The sequence below is a fragment of the Seriola aureovittata genome, chromosome 11 (assembly GCF_021018895.1).
Source record: "Seriola aureovittata isolate HTS-2021-v1 ecotype China chromosome 11, ASM2101889v1, whole genome shotgun sequence".
Taxonomy (NCBI): domain Eukaryota; kingdom Metazoa; phylum Chordata; class Actinopteri; order Carangiformes; family Carangidae; genus Seriola; species Seriola aureovittata.
The window spans coordinates 6,332,228-6,348,102 of record NC_079374.1 but is presented as its reverse complement, the minus strand read 5'-3'; the positions used below and the strand labels follow the sequence as shown (position 1 = coordinate 6,348,102).

General features: G+C 36.9%; 1 protein-coding gene across 7 annotated transcripts in view; it reads right to left on the bottom strand.

Annotated features, from left to right (window-relative positions):
• The window catches only part of LOC130178048 (mitogen-activated protein kinase kinase kinase kinase 4-like), a 111,544-nt gene that overhangs the window by 13,711 nt on the left and 81,958 nt on the right, over window positions 1-15,875 (bottom strand). For 3 of the 7 annotated variants that reach the window (XM_056390131.1, XM_056390135.1, XM_056390134.1), the window contains 7 exons: window positions 9,616-9,771; window positions 5,790-6,089; window positions 3,769-3,878; window positions 1,644-1,804; window positions 1,359-1,456; window positions 456-634; window positions 118-235 (listed from right to left, as the gene is read on the bottom strand). In XM_056390131.1, coding sequence (XP_056246106.1) covers window positions 118-235; window positions 456-634; window positions 1,359-1,456; window positions 1,644-1,804; window positions 3,769-3,878; window positions 5,790-6,089; window positions 9,616-9,771 — 1,122 coding nt within the window. The remainder of the gene's footprint in view (window positions 1-117; window positions 236-455; window positions 635-1,358; window positions 1,457-1,643; window positions 1,805-3,768; window positions 3,879-5,789; window positions 6,090-9,615; window positions 9,772-15,875) is intronic. The other 4 variants (XM_056390132.1, XM_056390136.1, XM_056390137.1 and 1 more) reach the window with 2 other exon arrangements.

The following is a 15,875-nucleotide window of genomic DNA, read 5'->3' as shown; positions in this document are numbered from 1 at the left end:
CAAAATGGAAAAACACTCGGGGGTATGAATGAACAAAATACACAAAAAAACAACTGAAAGTATGTGGTATATGTTTGGTGTGTTTGTCTGATTTTTTTTTCTTCTCTCAGCTTGTACCTGTCTGACGATCAGGGTGCTGTCTTTGCAGGGCGTCGAGCCTGCATCGCTCTCGCCTTCGTCGTGGACAATCATGGTTTTCACCGACTCCGTCTCTCCATTGCTCAACCTGGAGGAACTGAAGAACAGAAGGAGAGCTACTCAGCACAAATGCATTATGGGAAAAATAATTGTATTTTGTTCCACGCTGGTAGAACATAAAGAAAAAGTTAGTCGCTATATTGATTATTTTGAAGTTTCACGTGAACCAACGTGGTTCTGCGTAAGAGGAAGCTGATCTGTACTGATGTTATTGATCGTTACCGTTACTGTGAGATAAGTTACTCTTGAGTACATACACAGCTCTGGAGTCCTCCGGGCCAGAGGTCGACTCTTCACCTGCCTCCTGGTCCACCTCTTCGTCGTCATCTTCATCGGTGGTGTCTGACTCTTCACTGGAGGATGAGTAATCCGTCACTTTATTTGGGGGGCGAACGTCGTCCACCGCACGCAGCTCCTTGGCCAGAGCCGTCAGGTCCTAAAAGTCAGGTGGTGAAAGGTAAAACCAGGGTCAACGGTCAGTGATTTCTACTTTTCTCCCTTTGTCGGAAGTCTGTCCATTCACTCAGTCAACTGTCAGCTAAGACTTCATGTAAGATTTTCAGTTCATCTTCTTTGAAAAAAGTAAAGCAGGAAACAAAAAGCTGCTGAGGAGAGGAAGAGTGGTTACGGAGGTACACCAGCCAATGTGAAGCCAACGTGAGAGCAGCAAAGCCAAAACATGAAGCCAGGAAAGAGATGATTGTCGTACAGCTGATGCTCTTCAAGCTACTGTAGCTGAGGTTAGTGGATTAATTCTAATGGGACAATTATTAGAGCTGCAAAGATGAAAAATTATAACAGTATAGAAGAGAATGTAAATTCTTTATTGGTTAGAGAAGGCGTGTGTTAAGATGGCTGCTGCTGAGCCAGAGAGACCGGTGGAGGAAAAGCAAGCAATACCGTTCAGCCAGTGATCAATCCAAAGATAAAAACATCCAGTTCAAAAAGTCTCCATTGGATGGTGAGCAGATCACATGACACAATCCAAAGAATCCAGTTATTATTCTCTCACACACAAAATAAAAAGCCAAGGAGAACAATCGCCATCAGGCCACGTCAAATCATCACTCACACTCTATCACCACACACAGTTCTAGGTCTAGATCTATCCCAGCTAGCGAGCTACAGTGCTGTCCAGTCAGCTTTGATTCAACTCTCACCGCTGGTCTGCTCGGCCTGACCAAGTCCCTCCTCTCCTCTGGTTTTTTCCCAGCATTCTCTGGCCGTTGGAGGGGCGAGCCCTCCGATTTGGAAGATGCTGAAGGAGGCGGAGGTGAAACGGTCAGTTTTTTTCTAAAATGTGATGTCGTTGGAGAAAATGTGCACATGTGTGTTCACCTGTGTGTGGTGTCTATATTGAAGTATGTTCAGGTGGTGTTTCAGGTATTTTGTCCACCTCCTGCATGTTTGTGAGTGCTGATTTGTTAAAGTGTGTGTGGACTCACAGCGGGCCCTGAACCTCTCTCCAGAGCCGCAGTGAGAACTGGGCTGAGAGCTGGAGTTACTGGAGCTGCTGGAGGAACTGGAGCCTCCGCTGCCAGTGTTACTGGTTGGTCTGGGAACCAGTTTCTCCACTCGCTCCCACAGCAACCGAGGCTCCGCTGCACTGTAGAGCCAAGACAGTCAGAGATGAAGCCATTGTAGAGACAGCCACGTTTAACTGGTAGCGTCGGAGAGGAGCTGTTGCACCTACTGCACTTTGTGACTTTTTTTTTCAGTATTCTTTTATTGTTTTGTAATTTTGTATTGTAATATTAAATATCATTCAATTCAAATGTCCCCATTATGGCTGCTGGATTTCAAAACAGTTTTTGCTTTCCAAACAAATATATGTAAATTCCCACCTTTTTGTTTTGAAAAATAATCTGAATGAATACTACAATGTCTTTGAAGGCATCACAACACACTCATATACACTACTCTAAACCACAGTGGAAAATAGATTATGAATGTGGTTTAATATTAAACATAAAAGATATATTCTGTTTCGGATTAAAAAACACTTTATTCTTATAAATGATCTCTCTGTAATGGCCATTAGATTATGTATGAGGCTCATGATGAGGAGGACAAATATGCTAAATAAGTAATAGTACAGTGAGCGCAGGATATGTGTCATTCTAGAGAAAAAATAACATACAGCACCACAGAGGTAGAGGAAGAGAAAGAGATGACACAGAGAGTCTCATGAGAAGGCTTGTGGTTTGGAAATAGAAAACTGTGCATGTGCCTGTAAACACACTCACACAAGTAAAGAAGTATCACGGGTTAGACAGCTACCACTATTACATAAATCCTCCCACACAACTCCATACACAAAGACTATAGCAGCACAGACAGACAGTGAGGACACTGAGTGAACATTCCTCTCCAGCCGTGTGTGTGTGTGTGTGTGTAAGATCTGTCTAAAAACAAGGCAAGTGTTTGTTTTTTTTCTCCAGTCTTCGAGAAAGTCATCGTGTTTCATGTCTTTTTAATTACATAGTTGAAAACAGCAGCCTGGATTCACGCTGCTTCACAGCGCTTCAACTCATCTCCTTAAGGCTGCAAATGACTTTGTTTGTGTCAGAGCCTCAGACTGAGTCAGCTTCCGTAAAATGTTCTGTGTAAACATACACTTACTACGCTAATATATTCTCTTCTAGTGATATAACCAGTGGAGTCCTACAGAGCACGATTCTAGGCCCAGTTTTATCCTATATATGTTTCTCTCATCTGTAATTTGATGCTAATTTTATGTTAAAGACCTTTTATGGACTGTGTGTAAATTCAGGGATTCATTTTTACATAATTAATTTATATAATTAATAAGCTATGGCAAAAATACAGGTTTTTGATTGTATCGCTAATAGTTTTTATATGATGAAGATGGACTTAGTTTATTAATTTTATACTTGAGTTTTTCAGTTTTCTATCCATTACATGCATTATATTTATACATATGTTGTCCATGTTACACCATACAAACTCTACTCTTTTCCAGTTGATCACTATTTCAAACTGATCAATTGTGCATAAATTCATAATGGTGCTATGTACGGTTATTGTTATTGTTACAGTTGATCTACTATTAGTGATGTAATTCATTAAAGTATACAGTATGGAGTTCATTGAGTTTGTCCCTATAATTGTCACCAAACAGTAAAAACTCCTCTTTAATTTCAAAATGCTCTGTACTGCGCTCTGACTAAGCACCAACGACAACTCACTCACTAAGCACTTAACCACTCCTCAGAAACCATATGGTGTCACACAAAGCAAGGACTGAGAATACCTCATAATAACAGTATTTACATTTGAAAATTTGTGAAATACATTAATCAATGAATATTAAATGGATACAGTATGACAGTGTTTTTTTTTCTCAGGAAATCCTCTCTAGTTCATTTAATAATATTTTGAACTGTGTGTATGTTTCCAAACCACAAGACTAATTAGATTTGGTGCTTGTATTACAACAGAGAGGAGACTTGAGTAATGGAGAGAGAAGAGAAAAAGAGTGTGAGGACAAAAACAAAGACCGTAAGAGAAACACAGAATCATACAGATCAGTTGGTTATGTCAGTTTACCTGCCGGCATTGCGATGAACAACATGGCTGCTGTGTGAGGCGTTGCCGTGGTGATGAGGCGAGTCTCGCCTCGACAACACCGGGGACCTTGATGTAGTCCTGACAGGAACCTTTCATGATAAAGACAGTGACCAGCTCACACATACACTCTCTCTGAGCATGAGCGTACTAGATAAGTACGGTGAATACACAAAATACATAAAACCTGTTTCAACCCATCAAAATCCTCTTTATAACGGCTTCACAGCAGCGTCACAACAACCCTGACTAACACTAACCTCGTCCACTGGAAAAGTTCTGAAGCACCACGCCAAGCTAATGTAGTCACATAACCCATAGGAAATGATAACTTGTCGGCTGGTGTGTTAACAGTGTTCACAGCACATTGGAAAGTGTTAAACTAGATAAAAGTGAACAGTCTGAGAGGATAGTTTTCCGTCTTGTCTATAGTTCAGCATTTTACCTGCAGGATAGTCAGATTTATTTAAAACAAGGCAGTGACAGTGGATATCATTTGCTGTACAGAGAAATATTAATTTCATCACAGTCACTGTTGTTTATGAGCTGTTAATCTCCAATATGGCAGCTCGTTCACCTGAGATAACAACTGGATACAAATCGTTTACCATGAGAATATGGGACTTCTCTAAAATGCATCCTTTTAAAATCCCACTTATGCATCACAGAATTTAGACAAGTCACCCTCCATCCTCTGAGTCTTCATCTCTCCCTACCACACCCAGAGCACCACTGTAAAACACACCAGTAGTCACACACAGTCACATTTTTCACCCTGAGCCACGTATCAGTGCAGTAAAGCCAATGCAGAACATTTGAGAGCATCCAAAGCGCAGCGCGACACCACACAATGCACAGCCGTGCACAACAGAACTCAGCTCAGTCAGTGCAGCCAGTGTCATTGAGAATAACATGAACAGTCATTGTTTTGCTTTGTTTAGAAGTTGAAGTTGGGGACAAAATGGAAATGGACTGATGTTAATGAAAGGTCAGTCCTTCCTCAGTGACAACCTGCTCACATATTTCAAGACTGAAATGACGTCTACCATCGTTCACCTGATGTTTGTGCTGTATTGGAAGTCTATGTGCTATACAATTAAGTCTCGACAGGGTTGTGGTTCGGCTTGGCAGCAGTTCTGTTTATAACAGAGGGTTTCCTTTTCTGAAGGACAGATAACTTTGGCTCCGAGGACTAAATTTAGATCTTCCTGAACTTCTTTGATTTCTCACTGCCCACATTTGTGGGTAGTGCCAAATAGCATCCCTGTCTTTCCTATACTTAGCCAGAGCATCCAACGCCCTATACATTCAGGTGGAAAAAAGGGTTCTAAATAAAGAACTCTCCTCTTTTTGCTTATTTTTCTCTCTCCGTAGTTATTTTATATTCTTTTTATGTCCTTGTGGTCATACAGTGAATGGCTAAATTTGGTGAGGGAAGAAAAAGCAACATGAAACAGATTGTCTCAACATGTCCTGGTGTTCAACATTGTCTCAGTACTTGCAGCTGGGTTATAAAGGGGTCACAGACTGAGTGTTGTGGTCATATTAACAGCAGGCCACCTCTGTTTGTGTCAACACTGATTCATATCACACAGAGTGATGGTAACATCCTCTGTCTTGTGATATCCTGTGAATCAGTGAAATAGAATCAGAGCGATTTCCTCAGGACACTGAATCCTGTATATGGGGAGGGAAAGTGATTTAAAGCCTCCAACAAACCTGCTCATTTCAAAAACTTTTATGTTAATTTAAGGTGGATTTAATTAAATCATCTATAATTCCCCTTTCTGCACCACTAGAAAAGAATGAATTATTGATAGCAGAAAGAATAAGGCAGAGGGTGGGAAGCTATTAAAGTGATGAATTGAACAGTTGAGGATAATGACAGTTTGATCTCTTGGGGATCAGGACGATCGTCTCGTTTGGTTAGTTAACAGAAAATTGTGTAAAATATCTAACTACTGCTGCCACGCTACACCGGGGGTCTTCGATCCTGTCCTTACCCTGGGTGGGACCTCCTCTGAAGGGGCCGGTTCATGGGGCAAGGGCCTAGGCTGGGGCTGGGGGTGGGGTTGTGGGTCAGTGCGTGCAGGCGTTGATGATGATGATGAGGAGGATGGTGATGAAGATGGAGGGTGGTGGTGTTGATGGGGTTCCTGGCTGTTGCGAAGGTGAAGATTTTCAAAGCTAGGGGTGAGCGGCTCGCTGAAAGAATGCGACCGCGACACAACGGGCGGGGTGGCAGCAGAGGAGTTTGAGGCCACGCTGCCGCTGCTCTTTAAAGCAGCCAGATGGGAACGGACCTTACAGACAACAAAAACAGAACACATTGGGGGGAGGGCGGGTCAGTCTGCATGCAAAGCACTCTGCAAAGAAAAGGGGTTTTCGGGGTATCTTTAGGGGTTTGTAAGATTGGAGCCATACACAGGAGCCTAAAACAGTTCCTTGAGGAACCCCTCTGTAAAAGCTTCAACAACACTGACATGAAGACTGAAATTAAACCTTGGTAGACTGAGTATTACTGGTTTCATGTTGTCCAAAATTAGGTCTTCATTATGGCTTTATTCAGACGTGACACACCCAGTGTTTCCCATACACAAGCTCTGCTTGGGTGGCCCACCCAGGTAGATAAAATCACTCAGTTTCAACTTAGGTAAATCTTTCATTAGAACGCCTTATTTTGTTCTTTTAAAATGAGCTAAGTTTTGGTCACAAACCTGTTTGAGTTTGACAAGTGTGTGCTGCAGTAACTGAGTGGGGACTACAGGCTTCGCTGTGCTTGCTGTCTACCAATAGTCTGCATGTGAGGCATTCAGAGGACATCTGTAAATTGGAACTAGAGATTAAGATTAAGTGTGTATAGATGTATCACAGAGCTTTTAAAAAGGCGGAACAAGAACTGCATTTAATATCTATGTGTATTTAACCTTCTGCTGCTGCAGCCTGATGGAAGGTGGAATGTTAAAGTGACTTGTTAAAGCTTGTTATTCAGAAATTAATGTAATGTAAAGTTGATGCCATGTTTACACTACAGGGTGCATGTCTGAAAGGGGCTAGAGAGATTCTTTGTGGCAACTTTTTTTTTTTTAAGTAACTCTAATGCAGTGATTTTCAATCTTGGTCCTCTGTGCCCAAAGCACTTCACCACAGCTGTTTTAATGTTTGTTTGGAGATAAAACCTGAGTACCTTTTGGCCTCGGTGGCACATGGTTAAAAAGGTATGGCTCCAAATCTTAGCAGAGCCCCAAAAGAACCCAGGTTTTTAAAGTGCAACAGGAAAAAAGAAGAACAGTTACGTACATACATAGAAGCTATACCTGTTGTTACTGAGGCTACACTTTTCTCAGAAAGGAAATTCCACTTTAAGAGTTTTTATTCCAGCCACAACTTGAGTTATTAATTGATGGAGAAAAGGGTGGAGCCTGAGCAACAAAAGGTAGCATATCATACTTTGGATTTCTGAAAGTAACACATGGGGAAAGATTTTTTTTTTAAAGACAGTAACAACAGCAAAAAGCACAGGAGGTAGATGGAGAGATGAAGCTGAGTGGATCCTGAGTCAAACGGGATAAACTCTCGTTGTTCATCTTTCCCCTTTTATGGTCATTTTGAATCACATCCTTTTACTGTATTTCATTTTTGTACTCAACTTGTTGAATGTTCAGAATAATTGATAACAATAGGGCAGAGATAAGAAAGTCATCCCAATAAAAAACTAGTACTATTGGGAAAAACATTAATAACAAGGACAAACTTCATCTCAGCAAAAGTATTTAAACTGTTGACATACTTTTCATTTCACAAAAGACCTTCAGAGGAAGTGATTTAAGAATTATATATAAATATATAAAATATTTATTATTATTTAAAACTCATAAAGGGAGGCGTCTTAGTATATGTTCTGCTTTAAAATTCAGTCTCTTGTCCAATTTCATTTACATCACTTCTAAGTGAGACTGGTGTTTACAATGAGACAACCTCGTTGTCACCAGTTTTAGGACTCAGGAGGACTGAGCCTCACCACCAGTACCGAGCATGAACACATGAAGGTCCGAACACATGAACACAGGCTGGCATGCAAACACAGATCATACAGCATGCACACATTCATGGTCGACACTAGACACAGCGGTCAACTTGGATTCTTTCACTTTAACCACTTAGTTTTAGTTAAACTTGTTTAAACTGAACCAGAGGTGCCAGGTCAGTTAAAGCTCATATAAGATGTTTTAGTGTCATTTAGGATTGCACTGACAAAGTATTTGGCCATTTAAGTATGAAAACTTGTTGGAAATAAAAAACATTTCCTGAATTTAAATGCCAGTGAAGTGTCTGGAAACTAGATTCAGCATGAACACTCCTTGACTACAGCTTCTTGTTTGTTGTTATATTTATATATATATATATATATATTTTTTTTTTTTAACTTGGAAATTAAAGTAGTTCAGACTGTAATTTTCATTTTTATATAATTAGCCCTGATCAAAACACCTCAAAATGAACCCATCCAAGTTTGATTCACGACTCAGTGAAGTATGTATGCATCAGTGTTGAAACACAACGGCACATCTGAGCCTGATGACTCGCGGCTAATGAGAGAAAGCTGATTAATCCACTTTTAACATTATGGCAAATGTTTAATACTGCACCAGTGATTTACATCATTACCCCCCCATTTTACCAAGTTACAGCATTGTGTCTATATAATTTAATCTGTGTGACATATTCAAAACAGATTGACTTCATTGACTTGTGATTATTCATGCATAGTGGGTTGAAGATGACTAATACTGCCTGAGTCACCCTGCTGCAAATCTGGGTGCCCATGAATTATGGATGTTTTTAATCACCCGCACACAATGAGGAGGTACAGTATGTGGAGCTGAGATGTACAAACCCCCAACGTACCACCAGACAAACATCCTCATGTTCACACAAACACACACAGACAAGAAACGCTGTAATAATTACACATTCGGCAAGTGGGAGGACTACCTGTCAATCAAAGAGTTAGTTTAGGGGAGGAGTATATAATCAAGGATGTGATCATTTTGTTTCCATTGCCACAGAAAGTTTAGTAAAAAGAGAGACTTCTTTTAGATGAAGTGATCACTCGCTTTGTGTTCTCATGACAACAAGCTCCTCTTACAGAAAATGGGAACTGGAGATTTAATGCAGTGTCACAATTTAGTTAGTTAAAATAAGGGAACGAAAATTACTTAATGACAACCCTGAAGTTCAACACCAGGAGATAGCTGGATCCATTATCCAAAGAAACAACCTAAAAGAGCTGAGCTGAAGGCAAAGCGCAGGACAGAGGAAATCACAGTCAAACAGCACTAGTGAAAACATCTACAGGAGGTTAGAAACAAATACAAGCAAGTCGTCCGCAAAGCGCAAGAGCAAAGACTCAAGTATGTTGAAATCACCTGAAAGAAAGAACCTTAATTATGATAAGGTGTGAAAAGATTTTAGGTTCACAGGCAGCATCTGGAGTCACATTTGGGTGAAGATACAAAAAAGGCTGATGTTCTTGTTTCCCAATGAACTGTCATTTAACGGAGATAGAGGGTTTTCAATTCTCTGCAGTGAATGATAGGACCAGAAATCTACCCAATGATCAAGAGAGAAATATAATATAAAAGTACCAAATATGCAGACTGAATTGTTTTATATCATAACTGCTAACTCACGCCAATTAGGCACTAAACTAGTGTAAAATGACCTTGACACTAACTCAAAATGCTGCCTGTGTTCAACAGCTGTGAGAGTCAAGAAGAAGGAATAGTTCAGGGGAAAGGGAAAGAGGTTTGAGGTTATTGTGGTTACCTGTGGTTCCACGGGACGGTGCATGGCGGGTGCCTCGGATGCCGAGTTCCCATTGGGGTAGGAAGACTCGGAGCGCGGCGGCACCGGAGGCTGCTGTGGTTTGGTCTGAGCTGACTGAGGAGAACCCTGGATGTTCTTCCGGTACCGCTCATCAGCCTGAGGAGGACACACATACAGATGAAGGATGTGCTCACAGACAGCAGCATCAGCGATGGTTTGAGAGTACAGGTTGGTGTGTGTCAGTACACAAAGAGCAGGGTAAGTGGAGAGAAGCCATCAGACGCTACAGTTTGTTAGTTCCCTCCCGCAGAGAAGAGACGACTTCTACCAGCACATCAGAAAGTCATCTGCTGATACAGGCATACCAGCAGGAACAACAAAGCACTTCCTCAAAGGCAGCAATGTTATTGTTGCTGCAATACTCCCACATCCCTGCTAGTAGGACGATAGCATCATGACCAGCGAAGAGCATCATGCATTTTTCACATGGAGAGAAAAACATTCATGGTAAAAACAGAAAGGTTAGGATACACACGCTGATCCACACTAAAAACTGAGTGTCTGCTTGTTTTGTACTAGTGTTAAAACTTAATTGTAAGCAAGTTTTTCAAATCTAATTCATCCAATCCTAATTTGAGAACTACTCTACAAATAAAAACATGTCAGCAATTAATTTGGTGACTATGACATTTTTAATGCCTTATTTACTATGACCTTTTTCAGTGTTTATATGACATATTATGCCTTATCATACTATGAGGTTTTTATGCCTTACTGTACTATACTATGACGTTTTTCGATATTGTTATAGCTTACAATACTATGATGTTTTTATGATTTACTATACTATGACGTTTTTTGACCTTTTTAAGCCTTACAATACTATGATGTTTTTTGATGTTTTTTTTTTATTTTATGCCTTACTGTACTATGGTGTTTTAATGCCTTACTATACTATGAAGTTTTTTGACGTTTTTATGCCGTACTGTCCTATGATGTTTTTTTACGTTTTTATGCTTTACTATACTATGGCGTTTTTTGATGTTTTTATGCCTTACTATACTATGACGTTTTTTGACGTTTTTATGCCTTACTGTACTATGATGTTTTTTGACGTTTTTAAGCCTTACAATACTATGATGTTTTTTTTATTTTATGCCTTACTGTACTATGGTGTTTTAATGCCTTACTATACTATGGCGTTTTTTGACGTTTTTATGCCGTACAATACTATGATGTTTTTTGACCTTTTTAAGCCTTACTATACTATGACGTTTTTATGCCTTACTATACTATGACGTTTTTATGCCTTACTATACTATGACGTTTTTTGACGTTTTTATGCCTTACTATACTATGATGTTTTTTGACGTTTTTATGCCTTACCATACTATGACGTTTTTTGACGTTTTTATGCCTTACTATACTATGACGTTTTTTGCCGTTTTTATGCCTTACTGTACTATGATGTTTTATTTAAGTTTTTATGCCTTACTGTACTATGATGTTTTTTGATGTTTTTATGCCTTACTATACTATGATGTTTTTATGCCTTACAATACTATGATGTTTTTTGATGTTTTTTTTATTTTATGCCTCACTGTACTATGGTGTTTTAATGCCTTACTATACTATGGCGTTTTTTGACGTTTTTATGCCGTACAATACTATGATGTTTTTTGACCTTTTTAAGCCTTACTATACTATGACGTTTTTATGCCTTACTATACTATGACGCTTTTTGACGTTTTTATGCCTTACTATACTATGACGTTTTTTGACGTTTTTATGCCTTACTGTACTATGATGTTTTTTACGTTTTTATGCTTTACTATACTATGACGTTTTTTGACGTTTTTATGCCTTACTATACTATGACGTTTTTTGACGTTTTTAATCCTTACAATACTATGATGTTTTTTGATGTTTTTTTTATTTTATGCCTTACTGTACTATGGTGTTTTAATGCCTTACTATACTATGGCGTTTTTTGACGTTTTTATGCCGTACAATACTATGATGTTTTTTGACCTTTTTAAGCCTTACTATACTATGATGTTTTTTTACGTTTTTATGCTTTACTATACTATGACGTTTTTTGACGTTTTTATGCCTTACTGTACTATGGCGTTTTAATGACTTACTATACTATGACGTTTTTTGACGTTTTTATGCCTTACTGTACTATGTTTTTTTTTACGTTTTTATGCCTTACTGTACTATGATGTTTTTTGACGTTTTTATGCCTAACTATACTATGACGTTTTTTGACGTTTTTATGCCTTACTATACTATGATGTTTTTTGACGTTTTTATGCCGTACTACACTATGACGTTTTTTGACGATTTTATGCCTTACTGTACTATGATGTTTTTTGATGTTTTTATGCCTTACTATACTATGACGTTTTTATGCCTTACTATACTATGACGTTTTTTGACGTTTTTATGCCTTACTATACTATGACGTTTTTATGCCTTACTATACTATGATGTTTTTTGACGTTTTTATGCCGTACTATACTATGACGTTTTTTGACGTTTTTATGCCTTACTGTACTATGATGTTTTTTTTTACGTTTTTATGCCTTACTATACTATGACGTTTTTTGACGTTTTTATGCCTTACTGTACTATGATGTTTTTTGACGTTTTTATGCCTTACTATACTATGTCGTTTTTATGCCTTACTATACTATGACGTTTTTTGACGTTTTTATGCCTTACTGTACTATGATGTTTTTTACGTTTTTATGCTTTACTATACTATGACGTTTTTTGACGTTTTTATGCCTTACTATACTATGACGTTTTTATGCCGTACTATACTATGACGTTTTTTGACGTTTTTATGCCTTACTGTACTATGATGTTTTTTTTTACGTTTTTATGCCTTACTATACTATGATGTTTTTTGACGTTTTTATGCCTTACTATACTATGACGTTTTTAATCCTTACAATACTATGATGTTTTTTGATGTTTTTTTTTATTTTACGCCTTACTGTACTATGGTGTTTTAATGCCTTACTATACTATGGCGTTTTTTGACGTTTTTATGCCGTACAATACTATGATGTTTTTTGACCTTTTTAAGCCTTACTATACTATGACGTTTTTTGACGTTTTTATGCTTTACTATACTATGACGTTTTTTGACGTTTTTATGCCTTACTGTACTATGGCGTTTTAATGACTTACTATACTATGACGTTTTTTGACGTTTTTATGCCTTACTGTACTATGATGTTTTTTTTTACGTTTTTATGCCTTACTGTACTATGATGTTTTTTGACGTTTTTATGCCTTACTATACTATGACGTTTTTTGACGTTTTTATGCCTTACTATACTATGATGTTTTTTGATGTTTTAATGCCTTACTATACTATGACGTTTTTTGACGTTTTTATGCCTTACTATACTATGATGTTTTTTGACGTTTTTATGCCGTACTATACTATGACGTTTTTTGACGTTTTTATGCCTTACTGTACTATGATGTTTTTTTTACGTTTTTATGCCTTACTGTACTATGATGTTTTTTGATGTTTTTATGCCTTACTATACTATGACGTTTTTTGACGTTTTTATGCCTTACTGTACTATGATGTTTTTTTTACGTTTTTATGCCTTACTGTACTATGGCGTTTTAATGACTTACTATACTATGGCGTTTTTTGACGTTTTTATGCTTTATTATACAATGATGTTTTTTGATGTTTTAATGCCTTACTATACTAAGACATTTTTATGCCCTCCTATACTATTACGTTGCCTTAATATACTGTGACGTTTTTTGACGTTTTTAAGCCTTATTGTACTGTTTTTTTTATGACTTACTATACATAGTATAGTATGGAATAAAATAAAGTAATGCATAAGTCATAGTATAGTGAGTCATAAAAAAAGTCATAGAACAATAAGTCATATACTTCACAGAGAAAGGCCCCAGGGCCAGGAAGTCACAATACAGTATAATAAGGTATAAAAACGTCATAGTACTGATGAGGAAGGCCAGCTATGTCTTGGGATTCCCCCTCAACCCAGTGGAGCAACAGGAGGATGATGGTGAAGCTATCATCCCTGTTGGAAAACATCTCCCACCCCACTTTAGCAGCACTGAGCAGCCCCTTCAGCGACAGGCTGCTGCACCTGTGGTGTGTGAAGGAGAGATACCACTGGTCTTCCCTTCCTACTGCTGTCAAACTGTATAAACTGTAAAAACACTGCACACTGTGAACTATACACACAGATACCAAAGACTGACAAATCACTATGTGCAATAATTCAACATGTGCAATAATTTACTGTGTAATGGTACTTATCTGTTGCTATTGTCTTGTGTTTTGTTATATTTATTGTCTAATTGTACATATTATATTATTATATTCTTATTATTTTTATCTTTTTTTAGTACTTAGTACTGACTTTTCATTGTATTTTCTTTCTTATGGTGTCACTTTGTTCCTGTAATACTATAATTTTCCCACTGTAGGACTAATAAAGGAATATCTTATCTTCTCTTTTAATAAAGTTGCATTTTACTGCTTTGCTTTATTGCATTTTATTTCATGTGTTATAAACTTATGTATTCATGTATCCAGAAGATATATATAAATTCCATAATAATATATCCTCCTGTACGTCACACATATGGTAACATCACTCTCGGTATAGAGACATATCATAAGTCATAAGTCATGGTATACTAAGACATAGTATAATGAGGCAAAAAAATGTCCAAAAACATCATAGTAAAGTGAGGCTTAAAATGTTATAAAAACATCATAGTATAGTAAGGCATAAAAACGTAAAAAAAACATAATCGCACAGTAAGGCATAAAAAGGTCAAAAACGTCATAGTATAGTAAGTCATAAAAACGTCATAGTATAGTAAGGCATAAAATGTCAAAAAAACGTCAAAATATTGTAAGGCCTAAAATGTTATAAAAACATCCAAAAACGTCATGGTATAGTAAGGCATAAAAATGTCAAAAAACGTCATAATATAATAAAGCATAAAAACGTCATAGTATAGTAAGGCATAAAATGTCATAAAAGCAACATAGTATAGTAAGGCATAAAATGTCATAAAAACGTCATAGTATAGTAAGGCATAAAATGTCATAAAAACAACAGTATAGTTAGTCAGAAAAAGTCAGAAAACCATCATAGTATAGTAAGGCATAAAAACGTCATAGTATAGTAAGGCATAAAATGTCATAAAAACGTCATGGTATAGTAAGGCATAAAAAGTCATAAAACCATCATAGTATAGTAAGGCATAAAAATGTCAAAAAATGTCATAGTATAATAAAGCATAAAAACGTCATAGTATAGTAAGGCATAAAATGTCAAAAAACATCATAGTATAATAAAGCATAAAAACGTCATAGTATAGTAAGGCATAAAAACATCATAGTATAGTAAGGCATAAAAAGTCATAATAACGTCATAGTATAGTAAGGCATAAAAACCTCACAGTATAGTAAGGCATAAAAACGTCATAGTATAGTAAGGCATAAAAATGTCAAAAAACGTCAGAGTTTAGTAAGTCATAAAAACGTCATAGTATAGTAAGGCATAAAATGTCATAAAAACGTCATAGTATAATAAAGCATAAAAATGTCAAAAAATGTCATAGTATAATAAAGCATAAAAACATCATAGTATATTAAGGCATAAAATGTCATAAAAACGTCATAGTATAGTAAGGCATAAAATGTCAAAAAACATCATAGTATAGTAAAGCATAAAAACGTCATAGTATATTAAGGCATAAAATGTCAAAAAACATCATAGTATATTAAGGCTTAAAAGTCATAAAACCATCATAGTATAGTAAGGCATAAAAACGTCATAGTATAGTAAGGCATAAAATGTCAAAAAACATCATAGTATAGTAAGGCATAAAAATGTCAAAAAATGTCATAGTATAATAAAGCATAAAAACGTCATAGTATAGTAAGGCATAAAAAGTCATAAAACCATCATAGTATAGTAAGGCATAAAAACGTCACAGTATAGTAAGGCATAAAAACGTCATAGTATAGTAAGGCTTAAAAAGTCATAAAAACGTCATAGTTTAGTAAGGCATAAAAAGTCATAAAAACGTCATAGTATAGTAAGGCATAAAAACGTCATAGTATAGTAAGGCATAAAAAGTCATAAAAACATCATAGTATAGTAAGGCATAAAAACGTCACAGTATAGTAAGGCATAAAAACGTCATAGTATAGTAAGGCATAAAAAGTCATA